The 21,836-nt window shown below is 44.2% G+C and overlaps 1 protein-coding gene across 1 annotated transcript; it reads right to left on the bottom strand.

Annotated features, from left to right (window-relative positions):
* Positions 1–203: 203 nt before the first annotated feature.
* HNF1A (HNF1 homeobox A) lies at positions 204–20,864 on the bottom strand. Its single transcript, XM_032773698.2, has 10 exons — positions 18,240–20,864; positions 10,661–10,860; positions 9,571–9,757; positions 8,677–8,915; positions 7,098–7,255; positions 4,881–5,082; positions 3,796–3,987; positions 3,374–3,495; positions 2,878–3,019; positions 204–1,957 (listed from the first exon to the last, which is right to left on the bottom strand). The coding sequence occupies exons 1-10, from the start codon at positions 18,572–18,574 to the stop codon at positions 1,830–1,832; spliced, it is 1,905 nt and encodes a 634-aa protein (XP_032629589.1). The 5' UTR covers positions 18,575–20,864; the 3' UTR covers positions 204–1,829.
* Between the last annotated feature and the right edge of the window lie 972 nt (positions 20,865–21,836).

Genomic DNA, 21,836 nt, shown 5'->3' on the forward strand with positions numbered 1-21,836 from the left:
GCCTTATGGCCATCATTACAGTTATAAGTAATTTTAACTTCTGAAAATCATGTGACTTTTTAAACTTTTTTTCTGGATTCCTCATAAATTTGACTTCACTTATACTGTAAAAAGGCTAAATATACAACAGTCTCAAATGGTTTTCTTTCAGTTTACTGAACTTAAATATATTTACAGGATAACAGAGTAGAGAGGGGCATCAGTGCTAGAGACAAATTCCACTGAGATTTTCAGTTACTGAAATTAGGCTCTAATAGCTCATAATATCAGAGTCCAGGGAAAAAGTCTTCTGAATACTGGCACCAATTTATATCTATATGTTTGCAGTCATCAGATATGGTGGCTATAGGGACACTGTCAACTTATTTGTATAGTTTCTTTTGTTCTCCATTGTTTCTTATCCTTTTAGAGGCTTGATCATATTTTCCCCTCATTGGGATTTGTCCCCTCTGCAGTGTAAATTGATAGCTTCAGCTCCATTAGAACCCCAGAAAGACGTTTATTATGGTGTCTCCTATGTTTGTTTGCAGCTCATCAGTAATATGAACATATAAGCAACAAGGAAGAAGAGGAATTACTAGAAGCATTTATAACTAGGGCCTCGGGACTCAAAGTGTTCACTTATATAAGTAGATCTATGGAAATCTGAGGGGTTATTCACAGGAGTGAGGGCTGTAGCATCAGGCATACAGTGAAGAGGTAAGAATTAAGAATGTGGTTACACTATATTTATACTAAAACAATCCGCCTATGTGGAGATCTTTACAGAGAAGATCTGATACATGTGAGAGAGACCAACACACACACATACACCACTCCCTCTGTTAGAAGGGGCATTGGTGTTACATGAGGGGCAGGGCTTAAAAAGCCTTGTTTCTAAAACATTATTTTCAGATGTATTATGTTGAGCCACTTCTTCCTCTCTCCCCATCCCAAATGCTGACTGCACTGGCTCCACTGATCACCATGTGGGGTGTGTGAGAGACCAAGAATCAAGCCTGCTGACGTGGAGAACTAAACATTCCTTTCTCCTGACCTTTAATTTCTGAATTTAAAATGAAGTAGAACTATTGAAAATACTCAGGCCTCTTACCCTCAAACAGCTGTGGCCTAGTGGAAGTCATATTTCTGAACCTAAATAAATTGACAGCGTCCCTTTTAAGTTAAAGAAATGGCAAGTTTTTAGTTAGTGGTTCTGTAGTGAGAAGATAGTTTTCATTTCGTCCCTGGCTCTGTTTCTCAGTGTCTTTTAGCTGCAGGGCCAGTATTCGGGCTCTTGTACTGTCTGCCCAAAGAAAAGTTTCTCTCTCATTCAGTTTCCATCTGCTTGTTTGCAGCAGTGGTGGGTGTTTAAGTGGTGTTCACCTGCCATTCGCATCTCAGTTCTGCTCTTTCCTGCAGGACCTGCTGTGGAATTGTCAGGTTTACGTATATGCAGCCCAGCTAAGGTTAAGAAGAATGAAAATTCCAGCTATCCCTTTGCAATTTTGCCATAGACCATTCAGACCCATATCCTGGTGGAAGTCTTCAGTTTCTGGTCTCTATGTTGGCCATTGTTCCCTTTGGCAGTGGAAGCTAATGGTGTCAGCCCTGTCCTCCTCTGTCATCTAGATGTGTGCTCATACCTTTGTGCTCAAGAAAAACCTCTTCCCGTGTTGTGTTTGGACGAGGGTGAGGACTTTACACAAGGCAGTGGAGAGGGGGTGGAGGCCTCCAGGCCAGGCACACTCTTCCCTGTGGAAGGCAGCAGTGACAGTGAATCACAAACACAGATGGAAGTGCTTCTGAGGGCTCAGTCATGGCAGTCGCCTGTGAACTGGTCACCATGGTTACTGAGTGGAGGATGCCATCTGTGTGGGGATGAAGGTCTCAATAACGCTGTGAGTAGATGGCAGCAAGTGGCTGTGGCTGTTGGTGGAGTCAGAGCTGTGGTAGAGCACCAGGCTGCTAGAGGAGACTGTTAAAAACATGCAGTTTTAGCACGGTAGTTTCCTTCATCTGTTCCTTTTCTAATTCCCCCCTCCCTCACTCCCTCTACATGGCATCTAAGGGTTCTTCATCTCAGACACTAAGGCCTGATTATTTTCCTGATATCACTGAAGAGTTAGGGCTCATCTACACCAACACTGAGCTTACAGCCAACTGGGGTGTAAATCTACCTCACGGTAGCTTGCTATGTGGACCCTGCTGCAGTGTACTAAAAGTTCCATAGCGCACCTTGATCTACACCTCTTTGAAACAGGCATAAATAAAAGCACACTGTGAAACTTCCAGTGTGCGGCAGCAGGGTCCCCACAGACACTTAGTTCATGGCAGGCTAGTGTGGGCTAGATTTACACCCCAGTTTGCTGCACACTAAGTGTTTTTATAGACAAGCCCTCACTCCTTTATCTCATTCCCATTTCATAGGCAAAGACTTGCGTGCCCAGATCCAAAGCTGTTCTCAAAGTGACTTGGCGATCAACCCCCTTGGAATTAAAATGACTCACTAATGTCCTCTCAGAGTTGTTAGGATTTACCCTATATCCTATCCCTGAAGGAATCTTTGCCTCCCCAGCCCTGAATGCCTTCTACATATTTGGCTGTGTAGGGACACCATTCCTGCCTGTGTTCTTCAATGTTAGTCACTTGTACAAATTCCACATAGGCCCCATATCCACACCCATACCTCACTTCGGATATACTGAAAAATCCTTGCTATGGACTGTGCTTTAGTGTTTCCTTTCATTAAGTCATTTTCTGTATCCCCCAGGGCCTAGTTGGAATTCTGATGCAGAATAGGAGGTCCTGGATGCTATTTCATGTCCTACCATTGGGGTATTGGCAGATGGAGGAGGGATGGAGGGACAGTATAAAATGATAGTTTATTGGTCTTACCAGCTGGGCTCGGGGTGAGGAGATGGCCTGGCTGAACGTGCTGAATGGTTGTGTCTTGGTTCTGTAAATGTATTGTTGGTGTCTGTGACACTGATGTGTGGATCCCAGACTCCGTGTGGGTCTCTGATTCAGATGTAAACGCCTGAGAAAATTAATGTTTCCTGAGCTTTGGAACAGTGCCTGGGTCAGATCTGTCTCCTATAAACCTTCTAATAGGCATTTACATGGGCAAGTTGGATTGGAAACAGCAAGCAGGTTCTGTTTCCAAGGAAACTCATTGCTGCTTGACAGTGCAGCAAGGAAGCTTGCTCTAATGTTCCCAATGTTCCGGCTGGTATTGCAAGGCGCTGGGATGAGGAAGATTGTCCTGCTGGAGTGGCACAGACAGGGTACCAGATATACTCTACTGGCATAGGCAGTATGCTATGTGATATGCAGTGCAGTTTTAAGTAGGGGAATGAAGGCATATGATAAATACCATTCCCTGCTTTGTTACCTGTTTGGTTGGTGTCAGGTTCGTCAGGGCACTGAGATTTGCTGTATCTGTTATCACCATGGTCTGGGGTAAAAGGCCAGTATGTGCATATTGGGCCACTTCAGACTTGTGGCTGTAGAGAGCTAGAAATGAAAGAAAACAAGATTGTGTGGATTCTGGAGCTCTGAGAGTTGTAACTAGGAACAGGAACAGTTAAATAAATGGGAGATCAACTTAGCCAAAGTGACACCAACATGAATCTGCTGTCAGTCAATCCTGAATCTCAGACACAACCAGTGGGATCTGGATCTAGGAGAGGAATCACCTACCCTCTTCTTCTGTTCTTCTGATAATAAACAGAGTGCTTCAAACCCAGGGGCCATCAGTTAACCTCTCAAGCAAAAAGGACTGTGAAGGTGGTGAAATCCAGTTTGAACCCTTACCATGGGGGCTCTGTATCTGGGCCATGGTGGCCATGAAGGGGCTCTGATTGATGTGGCTCTGGACCTGCTGCATGATGGGCTGCTGGTAAGATGGGTGGAGCTGCTGGGAGAACTGGACAGGCTGAAGGGTAGTAAGGCTGCTTCCCATGCTGTTTATCACAGGAACACTCTGGGCTTGGGTGGAGGCTAGGCCTGAGAAATAAAGACATGCATATTCAGTTCCTTGTTTCATCTCATCTCATACTGGGAGTGCATGACTGTTTCCTCTGCCAAAGTGGGGTCTGCAGAAATTCTGGAATGGTTTCTATAGCTGTGCCTAGTCTCCAATAGTAGTATGAGCTAGGATTCTTTGGGGCAGAGGGAGCTGCTTTACACCTGTGCCTTGTCCAGTTGTGAATGAACTTAGTATCTATGAAAGTTAAGGTCTATCAACAATAGTTTGAGCCACATCTTGTGCAGAAAAGCACCATGCAAGTAGCTCTTACCACCAGTGCTTGTGCCTGAGCTGAGGCATCCTGTTCAGCCACAGATCACGCAATGCAATTCTGTTCAAATCTGCTGTAATCCTTCACTAGAGAGACCTTCTTTGAAAGTGAAAGTGGAGTTTAATGGCCCAGTCCTTAATTTAACTTCACCTCAAACTGCTGACAAGAGTGCTATGTGTAACTAGCCACAAAGAACTAAATTTAGACTCATGGGTTTCATTTTGTTTAGGCTACCAAATAGCTGGATTTGAACCAATGACATAGAGATGAAAGGTTTTGTATCCCTTTACTCAAGTTGCTTAGGCATCCATTCCCCACTTGTGAACTGTTTAAGCTTCTACAGGAGCAGGACATTTTCATATCATGTGGAATGGTGCAAAGTACTAATGCTTCCGAGGAGCTCCTGACAGTCCTCATATTTGTGATTGATCCCTCAACCATATATTTTTCCCTGCAGCCTCAAAGCTTTTGGCTCAGGAAATGAGAGACATTTAAAATGATCATAGATCCTTTTTTCCCTTTCTGGAAATCCTGATAAAGAGAATGTGGGATAGAAACCATATTGAGCCCTCCAACTTGCCCACATTGTTCACTGCTCACCTATTACCAGGGTTGAGGCCCCTGTGTTGGTGAATGCTGGTGCCAGGGATGAGGTCTCACCAGCTCCAATTGCCATAACACCAGGCAGTGACGTCATGATTAGATTCTGGGTTTGCTGGCTCAACGTGTGTGGATTTTGCTCTAGGCTGTGCAAAGCGGTCAGGGTGCTGACAGGAGGGAGAGGTCCCCCATGAGCAGAGATCTGGGCATGAGGAAGAAAGAAGAGCTGTGAAAATGCCACCTGCAACAGCTGGAGTACAGTGAGCACTTAAAAGTTCCAATCTGTGATCAATTTCCCACCCAGCTTCTGACAGTTTGGAAGGGACTTTATTTAGCTGAGTATAGTTTGTATGCTGACTCCATGCTGGTTGATTAACTATTAAAGAACACTGTCACGTATTAACAATAACACTTTGCCCTGGTCAGTCTCCTCCCATCTGAGAATCTCGGAGTGCTTTGCAAACATTTGTGAATTTAGCCTCCGTTCCCATATAGTGAAGTATTATCCTCAGTTTACATTAGGGAGGGGAAAATGAAGTACAATGGTCCATCCATTTACCCTGTTGCTGCTTATTATGTTATTAAAAATCCCATGCAAATTTTTATGTATAAAAAGTTTCAATGCTTTTTTTTTTTCTCGACATATTAAATGTTCAGCTTTAGCAGCCTAACACTTACACTTGTTTAGCACTTTGCAACTAGGGACCTCAAAAGGTTTTACAAACTTGAACCCTCACAGCCCCATTAGAAGGTAGATATAAAGTATATTTTAGAGTTTGAAAAGTGAGGCACAGAGAGGCTAAGTGCCTTAAAAGTCGGTTCAAAGCGGCGGTTAGAACTCATGAGTCCTTCCTTTCTTAGGGCTTCTTTACACTCTATGTAAGTATGCACCAGAGGGGTGTAAATTCTAGTGTGCATTATTGCAGGGTTGCTTGTTACAGAGAGAGAGAGCATGTCTGGCTAGTGGGTAGAGCAGGAATTTCAGTTCTAGACTTGGTTCTGTCACTGACTGAATTTGTGACCTTTGTCAAGTCATTTAACCTGTCTGTGTCTCAGTTTTCAAACTCTCAGATGAACTTCGTAATTCATATCTACCTTCTAGTGAGGCTGAGGTTATAGTCTGTAAGCCATGTGAGGTCCCTAGTTAAAAAGTCCTATAAAAGTATCACAAGTATTAAGTTGCCAACGCTGAATACTTAATATATATATATATATATATATATATATATATAGTTAAATAAAGCATTGGAACTTCTTAAACATAAACATCTGCATTGATCTGTAACAAGATTAAGGAGCAATAGGGTAAATGGTTGGACTAACCATCTTGACAGTGTCCTTTTTTGTACACAGCAGCAAAAGGAGATTTTCAAAGTCTTGTGGAAAGACTTTTCCTTCACAGGAGTGACCAGAAAATCAGCAAAGCGACTGGGTGACTGTAAAGATTTTAATTGGATTAATTAATTGAACTTTGCCCCAGGACAGCTATGGACCAATAGCAACTTCTTGCTAACAGGTTTTATACGTCGCATACAATCCAACGGAACTGTGCAAACCAGCCAAGAATGATCAATCATATAATCTTAGCGTAATGATACAAACCACATGGGAGAAGGCTTAGTTAATGAAAGATATCCAAAGGAGATCTGCCTCAAGATAAATATGATTAGGCTGGTACAATCCAGATTTACTGTACAAGATCTATTGGTAGGAATTATATGTAAACTAGGTCTGTTGCACCTTACTTTTACAAATGGGTCAGGGAAAGTAACAGGTCCCTGATTTGTTAGAGCCACTGGATTCTTTTCAGCTATCTTGCTGAGTGTGGAGTTCAATCAAAAGTGCTTGGTAATGGAAGGAATCTGATAGTGGGAGAGAAACAGACCTTTTGGGATGGGGAGGTTAACGGCAGGTCTGTCATTAGATGTCTTGGACCCTGTTTTCCTATTGAAAGGTGTACCATACTGTTTACATTAATCCCAGGGCAGTAACTGGTAGGGTAGTCCTACTCAGTCTTCATGCTCCCAGTACCCACCCCCACCACTAGGTGGCATGGTGTGAGAATCCTAAGAATACTTTTGGACTTGGTACTGCTGTGGAGAGTTAACAGCATTCTGGAAAATATCATTTCTGAATATTTTCCTCTGGAAACCCAGGGATCCTTCTTTGATTCCCTGACATAATGGAATCACCTGGACTACGGTATATGTCACTCACCAGTTTAGTGTCTGTGCTCAACAGGTTCTGGCTTGGCTCCAGTCCAGGGGGAGAGACCTGATGAAGAATGGTTTGGGTGGTCACCATGGAGCTGTTCCCATGATGATTGCTGCTGGAAGACTCTGCCTCATTGGCTGGCTGCTGATTGTACCTCATTCCTATGTCAGAAAAGGAGAGACTTGGTTCCCACAGATGAGGCTGATCTAGTAAATTAGGACAAGCAATAAATTCAATTCCCTTTCTAGGCCTTTGCCTTAGAAGTGCCAAGTGCACTGAGGCAGCCTTCCTTCACTGGTGCTGTTTCAGAGCTGAGAGGGTGTGTGGACTGAACACGGTACTTGGAAACCAAGAACACCCCAAAATTTTAATCCTCCCAGTAGCTTGCTGGGTGGCCTTGGACAAGTCATCTCCTAATGTACCAGCTTTATGCAAGGCTGAGTATTGCCATGGGAAAAAAGCTGTGCAGCTAAGTTGGTTAGAAATTCTTCCTAGGAGTAAATATAGAAGGGAAGGGAGTCTGGGTGATAGCATCTACCCCAAAGTGAGAGGTAAACTCAGTCTTCCAGGTTCACTCAATCCTGGGCTTCCCTGGCCTTACCAATAGACCCAAATCCTTCCTTGGCAAGACCAACATGTGTCTAAGGGAGAGGGGAATTCTTCCTTCTAGCCTTTTAAGTGGTAGGCTTCTCTCTTCTATTGTGTCAAGGGAGATTGCTAGAAATCCCTTACTCTGAGAGGGATGATGGAATTTCCACCATTAAATCCCTGCTTTAGCACTGAGGACAGTTTAGGTAGCAGCTTCATTCCCTTCCCTGCACAGAGGGGGAGTTTGCACTTGTGCTCTAGTTACAGTGTCTCTTGCAGCCCTGGAGATCAATGATGATTGGTACTGCTTCACTAACACACTGGCATCTCAAGGACTTTTGCTTAGAAGCACGAAAAAGGACAAAGCACCTGAGCATTACATAGTAGAAAAGTGAGCTTGCTGAATACAGGTACTTATCACTTGGTCATCTGGCTACTACAGAGAAAGGAGGCGGAGATGCCATTGTCAGTTTTCATAATCACTGAAAGCAGAAGAGTCTGTTTTGGCTTGCTGAGGCTGCAGAGGGTAACTTTTCCTAACTCCTAACAATTCAGCCAAGAATGTTTGTGTCTCTGACTTATGGCAGTTGGAGGCTCCCAAAGAGGGAGCCGTGTGTGTGAGAAGAAAGGGGATACAATTAACCTCTGATACAACGTAACAGGCAAGCCCTTGAAATAGGGATTACTGACTGCTGTTCATCAATAGGGGGCTGTGACAGAGCAATGAATAAGAACTGACTGTAAGGCACTCCCTCAGCATTGAGCTTCCAGTGTCCTCTTCACTCCACTTGTCACCCTTCTCCCCTCATCTCATGCATGCAGAAATATCCCTTTATCACCTACACTCTCATCCTGTGTAAACCCCATGTCAGTTTGGCTCTCCCATCTACTGATCAGCTTCTGAAGGGACAAGCTTCGAAATGGCCTCGGTGCCTGAACTTGCAGGCTCACCAGTCTCCTGTTCCAAAACTCCCTCTTTGTAGTCAGTACTCACCATGGACTTTGCTTGGCGAGATAGCAGATGTTGGCTGAAGGGAGGAAGAGTTGTGAGAGGTCAGTGAGGGAGCAGAGCTGGGCTGTGGCCCACTGTAGGTATCCATGGCTAGCTTGTGCCGAAAGGCCTCCTCCTTCCTACGGTTGGCAAACCAGTTATAAACTCTCACCTCGGTGACCAGGTTTGAGCCCAGACCTTGGGCCTGGGATGGGGAGACGCCACGCTGAATGCACTCTGCCCTATCAGGAAAGAGCACAGGAAGGGCCTTGGTGATCTCATAGCTGTGTTAGGAAACACTTTCTTTCTGTTAGGTGAGCTGGAGCACTGTTGAATGATTGATAGCTCTGGATTGACTCCCTAATCAGCTAATATGTGCTATGGTGACTCCTGTGACCAGGCAGGGTCTCCATAACACCAGGCCCTTGGTGATACACTCATGGAGTGTGGGGGGTCGGGGGGGACACGCTCAACAGCCAAAGGTCTGTGTGGGTGTGTGGTGTGTTCATGACTTTGGTGTCTCTATGCATGCCTGGTCACCCGGTAAGCAGAGGCTCAGGGCAGGATGAGCAGGCTGTTCTGTACAGTGGGTAGAGAGGCAGAGCGTTGTTGGAGCCCAAGACTGGAATAACAGGCAATGAGAGCTCAGTGCTGGAAGCTTGTTCTATAGCTGGCTCTAGCCAATCATTCTCTTGCTTTGGGTATTGGGATTTCACTACACAGCGTTTTGCAAATTGTATCCCAAAGAAAGAACAATAGGAGATCTCAATCCACTGCTACCCCATTGCCCTTACACAGAGCAGAGTGTGGCTTCTGGCAGTATAGCAAGAGCACACAAAGGCTCATTCCATCCCTCTCTTTTCCCATCCTCCATCAACACTGGAGACCCTCCTTCACCTGTTACACTCCTCCACCAATGCTTCTCTCTCCTCCTTGCTTGGGTTCTTCTGTCTCTCGTAAGCTTGGAATAGGATCTGTTGTGAGGCAGGACCCCACTTAAAGCGGTTTCTTCTCCCTTTCTTGGTGGGCAGGTCATCTCCCATGGGCTCGTCTGCCACGAGTCCCTGACCAGCATGGGTGAACTCTGGAAACACAAATAGGCAAAGGGCTTTGCTTGCTGATAGGATGTTTTTGTAACATTCTCTTGCTTGGGATTCATCTGGCTCAGAGCAACTTACCCTTACTCAGTGTCTCCTACTATTGAACAAATGCAGGTGCAAAATCTAAATGAGATTTAAATAAATCTCTATATTTGTCTAAAATGGGTAAGATCATCCCCACTGGGACCATCGGATATGTTGCATCTTGATTCCAAGTGTGAAGCAGTGAAACAGAACTAGCAGCAGGAGCTGGGGTGGATGCAACTCATGTAGAGTCCAACCCTCTAGGCCCAACTAAAGGCCAAGTTATTAATTGTACTAGGGGCCCATCTAATACATATAAAATGAAACCGATTACAGCCACATTGGTTCATATGGAGGTGGAGGTTGCAAAGGCTATCATTTTAAGTATGTATTTGTAACACACTGACGTAGTATGAGTGAGAGATGGTATCCCACTCAGGGCTGACCCCAGAGCTACAGCCTGCTACTTACTCATGACTAAAGGAATTACTTCTTTAGATGAAATTGCAGAAAACTCTTTTCTGGTGCTGAGGGTCCTGGGTTCTATCACTACTGGTGATCAGCTATGCTGTATATGCTTACATAAATGCACTTTATTGGGCAGTGCCCCATCTTGGTCCAAGTCATTGCCCCCACTTGGATATACCGATAGATGAGAGCTGTAGCTTGCTCTCCACCTTTAAAGAAGTGGGTGGCTGCAGGCTCCTTTGTGCAATTTGGCCACCCCTGTTGAATGGTGACATGAACTTGTCTAACTTTACTGCTAGGAAGGGCCCCTCTCCCCTGCCTTCCACACTGCAGATGAGGGTAGGGGGAGCTATAGGACACTAGAGTTAGGAGAGATTTGCTGTTGCTGTACTTACGCTGGGCCACCTCTCGCTGCTTGCGGACGTACCAGGTGTAGAGGGCAGCTCTCTTCTGGGTCTTCATGGGTGTGCCTTTGTTGAGGTGCTGTGAGAGGTGAGACTGATTTAAACCCGTAGTGTCCACCACCTCCCTTTGAGGGATGTTGTGCTGCTGGAGGTAGGATTTCACCATCTTTGCTACTCTCCAGGGATCCTCTCTAGAAGGAACAGAAAATGGACCTCATTAAAGATAGAATTCTTATCTGTGTATCCAGGTTGCACAAAAGGGATTCCAGGAATGTCAGCCAGCACTTCTTGCATGAAGTGTAGGCACCAGAAGCAATGAGAGAGGTGAATCCTCTGTTTATGCTTTGCCTTTGAAGCAAATAGGATAGATGTAGTATGCTGCACAATAGCCATTCATCTCTCCAAGGAAATCTCTTGTTCAGTGTGACACTCTATGCAGCGGTTTGACCTAACCTCCAAGCTAAATGACTTACTTGCCTAAATCATTTAATGAGTATTTTTGATAGCCCTGGAGACTGAACTCCTTGGAGTAGCAGTGGTGACAGTTTCCTCTATGCAATGCTTCCTGTGTAGCTCAATTCTGACCAAGACCCTATCACCTCTGGAGGAGTGCGAGAGGGATGAGGGGTGGAGCCGATGATGTCCCATATTTCAGGGTTCCATTTCTCACAATGCTGTATGTTCTGGGCTCTGCTTTTCCGTTTCAGGAAGTGGGTCTCTTTTTCTCTGCTTCCCTGTCTGTGGGAGATGTGTGCTCACAGATAACGTAATGTACTTTCCTAAACTGGGTTCACTTTAATATCAGACCGACTCATCCTCACTTGCATTCTGACTCTGGCTCTGATCCAGCTTGGGGTAACCCACAGCAGAGCTGCCAAGAAAGAGAGGAGCTCCAAACCCAAAATAACTTGAAATGATTCTACAATATATACTCATGCACGTGAGACTCCTATACCCAGACACCGACCATATACACCACCCACATGTCCTTGCACATATGGCACTTTACATATACACATAGATAAGCACACATCTGCTCTTTCAAATTTTCCATTTTACATCTATGTACTTAGAGAAAAAAATGAACACCTATTTACAATCCCAACCACTCCGCTGTACAAGCCAAGAAGAGTAGAACTGTGCATGGAAAAAAAAACAAAATAGTAAACTGACCTTGGGAATTTCATAATAGTTGTAAATCTGATAAGGTTTATCAGAACGTCTGTTAAGGTTCCTGAGCATTTGAGTAACCATGGGGCTGACTAAAGGGATTATGATTGAATTTCGGTGAGTAGTTTGGGTTTGACTGAACCTGAAACTCAGTAGAACTTGGAAGATCTGAACCAAGCAGTTTAGAACCAAACATGAACAACCCCTGAGTTGAGGAAATGTCTGATTTCTTTGCAGATGTAACATGGAGCTGCCCTCTGTGTTTCTAATGTGAAATGCCTGAGGGACTGACTGGACTGGACGTGATCCCAACACGGTATAGATAATGTTGATGTCCTCTCCAAATACCAGTAGTAGGTGGGTGGAATAAGAGAAAAATACCAGGACTATGGGGAAAATACAGCAGGATTGTTGGGGGTGGAGGGCGAGAGAGCAGCCTGTGCACTAGCTGCTTTTGTTGACTCTGTGGGTTGTCGGAGGCTGAAAAGCGATAAGGAGGACAAAGTCCGCACCTGTTCTCTCAGCACAAACATCCTTATCTCTGTTCCTGCTGCAGCCTCTTTGACAGCAACCAGACAGTCCAAGGAGCAAGCTCAACTGCAGTTAAAGTGTGATAGGAGGCGAGACAGGGCCAGCTTTCTGGCGAAATCTCTTTTCTTAAAATGGCACCACTGGTTCCTCTCTGATGGTGGAGCTGTGCCAAAATGCTCCATTTTCCACCCTCTCCCCTTGTCCTCTTCAAAGACCCCAGATTAGGGCAACCTATCTAACCTGTTTTTCCCATTCCTGAGCTTTAAGCAGTTGGTGTTTGCTCTACTACCTCTTGAGACAAGGGCTAATCTCCTCCCTGTTGTGGTCTCTCTTCATTCAGCCTCTATGAATCTAGCCTGCAGCTGAGCCCTGGGCACTTTCCTTCTTTAAAGAGATACCCAACGGCCCCAAGCTGGCCCAGGATTCTGTTGTACAGTGATAGATTAGAAGATGCTCAAGGGCAAGGTTTCTGCCCTGTCTTTCAGATCATGTTTCTGGGTCATCTAGTGAAGAAAGGGAGGGGGATTCATGATCACCCATAGACGCTTCTATAATGTACTGAGTTCCTTCCCACTTGGCATCTGAGCCACTTACTTACCTCTCTCTCAGCTCTCTGTGTGAGAAGAGTGGGGAGGTACTTGGGAGAGGATGAGACTCTCACTCTTTCATAGTTTAGAACACTATGGGGTGCCAAGGTAGAGAGAGATTCCCAAGGTGTGTCTACAATTCAAGTGCATCTGCGCTTGGGAGCTGTTTACAGCATGGATGTCCCTTAACACAGGTAAAGGGTAGTTTCATGGTGTAGCATAGATGATGCCTTAACTGTGTCCACATGTACTGTCAAAGCCAAAGCTTTAATTACTGTGTAAAGAGACATCATGATCATAGGTTATACTGTAGAGCAGACTGTGTTGCTAGGTCAGTTGAACACTCTCACAGACTATCACTTATTCTCATAGTGCTGCCTGCAGTGGCCTTCACCATAGACACAAACACCAGGGGTGAAATCTTTGCCCCACTGAAGTCAATGGCAAAACTGTCTTTGCCTTCAGTAGGAGTAGGATTTCACTGCAGGGCCAATCTTGCTCACCTTACTTGGGCAAAATGCCCAATTAATTTAGTGAGTCAGGATGGCAAAAAGGTCCCAGCCTTGTTCAACATCTGACCACTTCATGCCTCATTTTGGCTTCAGCTTCTCGTTCTTCCCAAGTACAAGCTCTCCCCCCATTGCTTTACCATTCTTCAGGGGCTATCTCCAGATTTTCCTTATCCTCAGATAATAGACTTTTACTCTTTCCTTCCCATCTTCTAGGTCCTAGTCTCTTGCATTCAGCTTCTCCTTGTCCCCTGAGCATAGGCTCTCTCCCTGGCCCTATACAACTTCTGGGGCATGGGGGCCTATCTCTTCCATTCCAGCTGCTCCTTTCCTCAGTTGTGAGGTTGCTTTTTGAGGGCGTTTTCACCTCCCTTTTGTTACTTGAACAATAAGTAACCCAGGTAGTTAGTTATAAACTCAAAGGGAACAAGAGGCTAGTTGATAATTTATAGCAACATCTCAAATTTAAATGGAAAGTAAATATCAAGTTGTTAGCATTAAAGAAAACCCAATCCAGAGAGCTGGGGATGTAACATTCAGGGGACCTTCTCTCTCCAGTCTTCCTGATTTTTCTTCCCAATCCTTCTCTCTCTCCCATTTTTTTGTCCTCTTTCTGTCTATCCTCTTTCCTTTACTCTCCACCACCTCTCAGGGCAGCACAATCTGATCGTTTTCAGATTCCCTTGTGCCAAAGATCTGATTTGATCTCTTGGAGGCAGGTTCTGAATTCCTTGTGCTTTGAACTGGAAACAAGTTCAAAGGAGGTCCAGAGCTTTGAAGTGCTCAGGATCATCCCTCCAGTCCTTTTCAATGAAGAGTGCCAGACATCTATCCGTGGATTTCAGTGCACAAACTGGACCTGAGATAGGCAGAGAGCAGGGAAGGTAAGACTAACCTCAGCATGGTTGTTTTCATTTGAACTTTGCTTGGTTTGCCTTAGCTTGGCCTATACAATCATATACTGATATAAAAGGGGTGTTATAGCTTAATCTCAGGGCCCCTCAGCAACCAGCTCCCTGAGGGAAAGGACTGGGCCTTTCACCTCTACAGCTCCCTGTTTCCTCTTCAGAAAATATGCCCAGAAAATCTTATAACCTCAACCTCCCTCTTTCCTTGTGGAATTCTACCCTTTGGCCTAGAGGGAAAAATTGCTATACCTAGCCACAGGTAACAGCAGCCCTTATCCTGCCTTCTCATTATACATCCACTGCATACCCCTCACCACCTGAAGTCTGCTCCTTCCCCTGGCCCACACCAAAGACAATTGGTTTTCTGACTTCTCCATAGGGAATAGCTAATAATTGCCCCATAGCCTTCCCCAACATATGAATTAATTTACTATTGACTTCTCCCTCCAGTTCTGTCCTTTGTGGAGTGAATTGAGGCATTTCCAAAAACACTTACGTTATTTAGGATTGTGGGTCCCATGGAAGAGCAATGAGACTTGTACTTCTGAATCACTGAGGTACTCTTGAAAATCCCATCCCTTATCTCTCTTCTGGGATTCACAGTGTAGTGAGTGAAGGGCTCGCCCATTAGCTCCTCACTAAGGAAACCTCCCTATGGACTGCATACTCAGTGTATTTTGTATGGACAAAGGGTAATGGACTCCAGCAAGTGAACTTAGAGCTATGTAAGGGGGCAATTGCCTTCATACTGGATTTATTCAGTGTAATACAGAGGTTCACAAACTGCTTCGCAGAATCACTAGTGTTTCACAGAGCACATACTAATGGTCTGCAGAAAGGGGATGGGTCACGCTGTGATGTTTCTCCTTGTTCGCAGGCAGTACATCAAAAGCACAGAAATATCTTAAAGATTTTCCTATGTTACTTTCCCATGTAAACAGGTAAGTTACTGTGACCATGAACAGAAGGTGAGGTGTACATGAGACAATCTTTTGATTGAGATGTGGTCTACAATAGTCTGAAAACTGCTAGTAACACATAAGGGGATTTCTGCACTTTCATAGTGCCTATGTATTTGAATACCACAAAATCATGCATTCAGGTTTTTGAGCAACCATCAATCTGCAAGCAGAGAAGCTCTGTTCTGCATGCCATTGTGCTAGGTGAGCAAGGCTGCTCTCCTTCCTTGTGTCCCATCTGGTGGGAAGTGATTTCTATAATACACCATTTTGTACTATGTATAATATATATTGACTTCTTATCACACCTCCAATCCTGTTTCTTTTTCAAGTGAATTGAGGCATTTTCAAATACACCTACATTATTTAGGATTATTTATATATAATATAAATTATTATTTTATTATTATTCTAAGGATATGCCCGTCAGGCCTTCTTCTGTTAAAAGGTTTCTTTCCTGAAGGGGCTTCTTAGTTGTTAGCTATTGCTTGCCCATTATTGTTCTCTGATATTGACCCAGATGCTTTTAATTTACTTCCCCAAACAGACAATTGCTTTTTAAAATTGTGCAGAAAGGCAGAGATTTTTATCAGACCTGTCTATCCACTGCCCCCATTTAGGAGACGTTTTTAATGGGTTTGGGTTAATATGCTCCATGCCTTGTGGTTAAGACACAGGACCAGATTCCAGAAGACCCTTGTTCTATTTCCAGCACTTCCACCAACGTCCTATGTAACCATGGCTAAGGCACTTAACCTCTCTGTGCCTTAGTTTCCTTGTCTGTAAATGAGGATGATGTCTCATTCACAGTGTGTAAAGAGCTTTGAGATGCTCAGTTAGAAAATGCTGAAGAAGTGCAAAGCATTACTGTAAAAATGTGGTATAGAAATTAGTTTTGTGCTGAAACTGACAGAAACCACAGGGCAACTGGAAAGAATGGGAAGATCAAAAACCAGAGTTTATGCCAAGGTGAAAGGAGATGTGGGGGTGAAGGACCATACTGGATCCCCAACTCCTGGATAGGAATTCCCTCCAAAGTTGTGAAATTCTCTTTACCAAAGCACAGTGGATAGAGTTTAATTCCTGCTTCATCCATTCATTAAAGAGGGGATTAAGCCAGGTGCTCTTCTCTAGCTTCCATGGATTTCCCTATGGAGAGGCACCTGATAAATCATCAGAAGTTAATGATCAAAAAGCTTATCAGGGTCTTTTCGTTTATAAATTTATAAGACAAAAGAGAAATAATAAAGCCATTGGATAATTAGTAACTAGCCAGGGCCCGCCCGGTGCAACTGGAGCTCAAACTGCCCCAAGATTTCTACACAGGCTTAGGGAGAAGAGAGAGAGAAGGAGATGGGTAAAAGCAATGTGAAAGAGAGACAGACAGACACAGACAGGTAGACATAGAAACAGGGTGAAGAGAGACAGAGAGAAGTGATGGGGAGATAGGAAAGGAGGATCTGAGGAAAACAGATATAGAACAGGGGAGCTGGAAACAGCAAGGGTATAAGAAGGGGGGGGACAAAATGAATAGGCAAAGAAGGGAAAGGGGTTTATTGGATGGAAAAGAAGATTGAGTTATGGGGAGCATCTTTCCTCTCAGGTAAGTGCTGTTCCTGTCTATTTTTTTCCTTCAGCTATTGTAATGTGATCAGCTCCAAATCTGCCCAGACTCTCTAGAGGTCAGGCAACAGAACCGTCCCCGCTTAAATATTACAGTGAATATTAACCCTTAAGTACTGTGCTCTCTATCTTGGGGCTATTGCTGGGGTTTTGTGTGTACTTCTTCTTGTTATGCTTTGTATTAATATCCTTTCCTTATAAAAAGGAATGGCCACAAAGCCGGTAAATCCTCTAACTGGAGTTTAATTTTCTCAAAAAAGATTGTGAGTAGCGGTTTGAGTCTCCAGAACATCACAGTCACCCTGTGCCTCCTATCTGCTCATAATCTTGGAGAGTCGCTTCAGTGCAGATGGATGAGATTTTGTGGCTAAGAATTTAATTGTGTTAGGTGGATTTGAAGGGTGATATCCTGAAGTCCTTGCTCAGGCAGACCATCCATTGGAATCCCTAGGATTCATGTTGCTGAGTTAGAATTGCAGGAGCACAATTCTGATTCTGTCTATGGGCTTACTGGAGTGAAATGAGTGTGATTGGTTCAGGAAGCTCATATTTTTTGGCTATTAAGAATAAATAATTGCATGTTCAGGCAAGTCATACAACAGTAGTCTGTAGACTGCACACTTGTCTATATTCAGTGTTCATGATGGGAGATGGAGGATAGAAGGGTAATGTCGACCTGGATTGCCAACCAATTTGGCTTGCACTTCTTCATCTGAAATTCCCACTGAAATCAATGGGAGTCTTACATCCACAAAGATATGAAGATCAGGCTCTCTTAATTTGTCTCTACTGACAAATACTTGACTCTAGCTAAAATCAGTAAAATAAAAATATACATCTTGGTAAAAATGGCAAGAGAATTTAGGAGTATTCTTCCCTCCTATGATGAGAATTCCCACACTACATGATAGAAGTTAAATATGATGGCTTCTTTTTTTATTTTTTTCTAACAATTGAAATGGTGGCTTCTGTAAAAACTGACAAACAGTTGAAGTGACAGAAGTTGTACAGCTCCCAGATTTTTCTAAAGTCATTGTTTCCCAGATGATATTAGCACTTTTAATATGTAATGGGGCCCCATAGCACTTTGTGTATGCGTATTTTTTCAATGTCTTTGGAAGAGAACTGAACATTATTAAGGAACATGAAGCTTGTCAGTTTGGTTTTGGGGCTGGCATTGATGGGGAGAACTCTGCACCCCTAATGTATTTCAGGGAAGAGATGAAGGAAAGAGAAATAAAGGGACGGAGAGCAAGAAGGGGAAAGGAAAACCATGTCCTTACTGTAATAGTCTGTCCACAACAGCCTTCTGGTGAGCAGCCTCCTCTGGACTCAGGTTTTCCAGCTCCTTCATGATTGGAGGGGTGAATTCCTCCCCATCGTCCGAGGTTTCCTCCTCGGACATCCTGGATTCCTCCATCCCATTGGACAGATTGGGAATTTCAGCACAGGGTTCCCCTTTTTCCACCTGGATGGCACTGATGGCACGCTGGCTTTCACTCTGCAGCGCATAGGGGTCCACTTCCCCAAGCGCTTTGATCAGGGTCTCCTTGGTTAGCCCTGACTCCAGCAATGCTCCCAGCAGCTCCATCTGAAGATGACTCAGCTTAGAGACCATGGTCTTCACTCTGGTGTCCCTTGGATTTGAGTTTCAGCACGTTCTGCTTTCAGTCTTCCCTACACCATGTTCCTGAGGTAATACACCCAACTGTCAGCAGAGTGGGAATGGCATTAGACTCCCGCCTTTGCACCCCCCCAAAAAAAACAAAATTCAAAAATGAGCCACTTCAGACCCCCCACGACTGTCCTGAGCCAGTGCTGATAAAGGGACCCTTGGCTATCTGTTTACATTGGAGCAGTGTAAATTCTCCAAGGTTCATATTTATCCGTGTGCTTAGCAAGTTACTGAACTTTGGACTTCAGCACTGCAGCAGCAGTTCACAAAGTGCAGCAGGGGGAGGGGAAAAGGTAGAGAGGCAGAAGAGAAAAGGAGAGTAAAAGGAATGGACAGAGAAAAAGCCAGGATGGGAGACAGATAGAAGAGAGAAATGGAAAGAAAATTGAATGAGAAAGTGAGAGCGGAGAAGTCTGACTGGTTCTTGGCCCTATTGGTTAAGAACAGGGATAGGCTTGAGGAACCAGAAGCATGGGACTAAGCCCCACCGAAACCTTTGGGTTGGGAATTAGGGGCCTCCGCAGCTCATCCAATCTTTGTGTACCACACCCTAGGCATCAAGTACAACCTCTGGATTTATTTTAATATTCTAAGATCTACCATACTCTCAAAGGGCTCCCATTGACTTCAGTGGGACAGGCTGGGGCACTAAATGACTGCTGAGCCAGTTCCCCAAGTTGGCACTTACCTGTCCCCATTTCTCTTCATTGGAACCTGCTGCCTTTATTGTTGTTTTGGTGAGTGTTCACAGTGTGTACTCTTTACAAAGGAGACATGGGGCCTGCCCCACTGAATTTATAATCTAAGCAGGCAAACAAAATAAACATGCAAGCTGTGTTCTGGGTATTGGTGCACTTCTAAAGGTTCCTGGCTTGCCTACAACTGCTCCTCCTCTCCCTATGAGTGCCACCCACAGTGACTTCATTTATCAACACCATAGTTTTACGCCATTGATACTAACCTGTTTTAGGGATCTACTCCCAACTGTTGGATGTCTTTTTAAAAGATCTGCACTAGTTAATCCCAAAAGGTGTGGGCTTGATGCAGGAATCACTTGGTCAAATTCTCTGCATATAGGAAGTCAGATTAGATGTTAATAATGGTCCCTTTTCACCTTAACACTTGTGAATTAATGTCTCTGCTCTGACTGGCTAACGGAAGGCATAATTAAAATAATCAACTTGTAATAGTCTAATCTCCCAATACTGATTTTATAGCTTGTGCCATCTTGACTGGGAATGGGTGATTGTTTCCCCTGTGGGAGCAGAGAGGGGAAGATTTTAACCATAATGTTTTACTGGGGGGGTCTTTGTAGATTCTCTCCCACACATTTGTCTCCCTTTTATATGTTCCCCTCTAAGGCCCAAGATGAGGAGGGCTGGATGGAGCTCCCTCCACAGCCCAAGAACTGACCAAAGGTGATGCTGCAGAGTGACCTGGGGCACTCCCTTCCCTTTGGGGGCTTCCCAAGCCTCACTCTGTAGAGGTTCAATTGCACGCTGAGCCAGAGAAGAACAAAGCTTTTCAAAATGGATCCCCATTATGACAAGACAACAAGCTAGGCCAGTTCTAGGCATGGGCAAGGAAGGTGGTTGCCCTTACCAGCAAGTTCCGAGGGTTTTGGTGGTATTTTTTTCTCCACTCGGTTGATTGGCCATCTGTTTTTCTTTGGTGTTTGTTTTCTTTGGCCACAATAGGGGGCACTAAAAACATTTTCTGCCCTGGCCAGCAAAACTCCTAGGGCTGCTTCTGACAACAAATGATCAGTGGATTGCTGGGTCAGCCCTTCAGCAGGGATTTTCACTAATAGTTTGCCTTTGTTTCAGATGTTGTCTGCTCCAGAAAGCACCTCCTCCCCTTGGAACAGGGCAGAATACACAAGTAAAGTTAACATGGCTAACCTGAGGTCCTGGAACACAGCCTCAGCCTGGTTAAAGGCACAGCTTACTATAGTCTGAGCCCCAATTGTAAGTTTGGAAAGCTTTTGTTGTCATTACAAAACACAGCTGTGATGCATGTAGCTATGAAACTGCAAACCCCTTGTTTTCCGTGCACTGCACCTATATGTCTCTAGGACCTCTGCATGCAGACACAACAGCCATAGTATCAGAGGGGTAGCCGTGTTAGTCTGGATCTGTAAAAGCAGCAAAGAGTCCTGTGGCATCTTATAGACTAACAGACGTATTGGAGCATGAGCATGCATGCATTCGATGAAGTGGGTATTCACCCATGAAAGCTCATGCTCCAATATGTCTGTTAGTCTATAAGGTACCACAGGACACTCTGCTGCTTTAACAGCCATAGTGTTCTTGCTGTTCTTTCCTGGGGTGTTTTCCTTAAACTAAAATAAATCATTCAGACTGAAAATGTATTTTTATTTTAAGAATGTTTCTATTTGTTGTCTCAAACATACAACAAAATAAAGAGCAGAATGGAAAACATCTAGACAAACAGAGTTCACATTCTGATCAAACAACTGTGGGTGGAAAACTTTAAAGGGAAACATATAAAGTTTCTGTCTGGTCTAAGGTGCTCCTCAGTATTTAGGGAAAAATAGAAAAGTAATGTAATTATTTTTTTAAACGACAGTCCTGATTTGGAGTGTAGGTTAATGGTGCATGCATTTTCTTTGTGTATAGAAAAATATAACATTAATTAAAAGGATTCTTTCAGGTTAAAAAATTATGCGTTTTCTGCCCTGGGTTATACTTTAGCTAAAACCTGAAATAATTTTGTATAGTTTAATGTCAGAAGAGACCTAGTCTGGCCTCCTGTATATCACAGGCCACCGACCCCATGAAACCCAAATGAGATCTAAGTATTAGGATCCATAGAAGACTGCCAATCTGACCTGTGGGGAAATTCCTTCCCAACCCCACATATGGTGATCAGTTAGAGCCTGAACATATGAGCAAGAATCAGTCAGCCAAACACTTGCGAAAGGTAATGCTTGGGATTGGTGCCATCTCAGAGCTCTGGCCCACCCCACTGATGTCCCATTTCTAGCCATGGTCATCCCTGATCCTTCAAAGGAAGGAGATAATAAAACCCTCACAGAATACATTAGGGAGTGGGCAGAATCCCTTCCTGATACCTGTCAGTTCCCAGCTGAAACCCAGACACATGAGCTTCAGGAACATATGACATAAACCAGAAGTGAGATCTACTCCCACCATCACAAGCAATCCTATTATACGGTTCTCAT

The sequence above is a fragment of the Chelonoidis abingdonii genome, chromosome 22 (assembly GCF_003597395.2).
Source record: "Chelonoidis abingdonii isolate Lonesome George chromosome 22, CheloAbing_2.0, whole genome shotgun sequence".
Taxonomy (NCBI): Eukaryota; Metazoa; Chordata; order Testudines; family Testudinidae; genus Chelonoidis; species Chelonoidis abingdonii.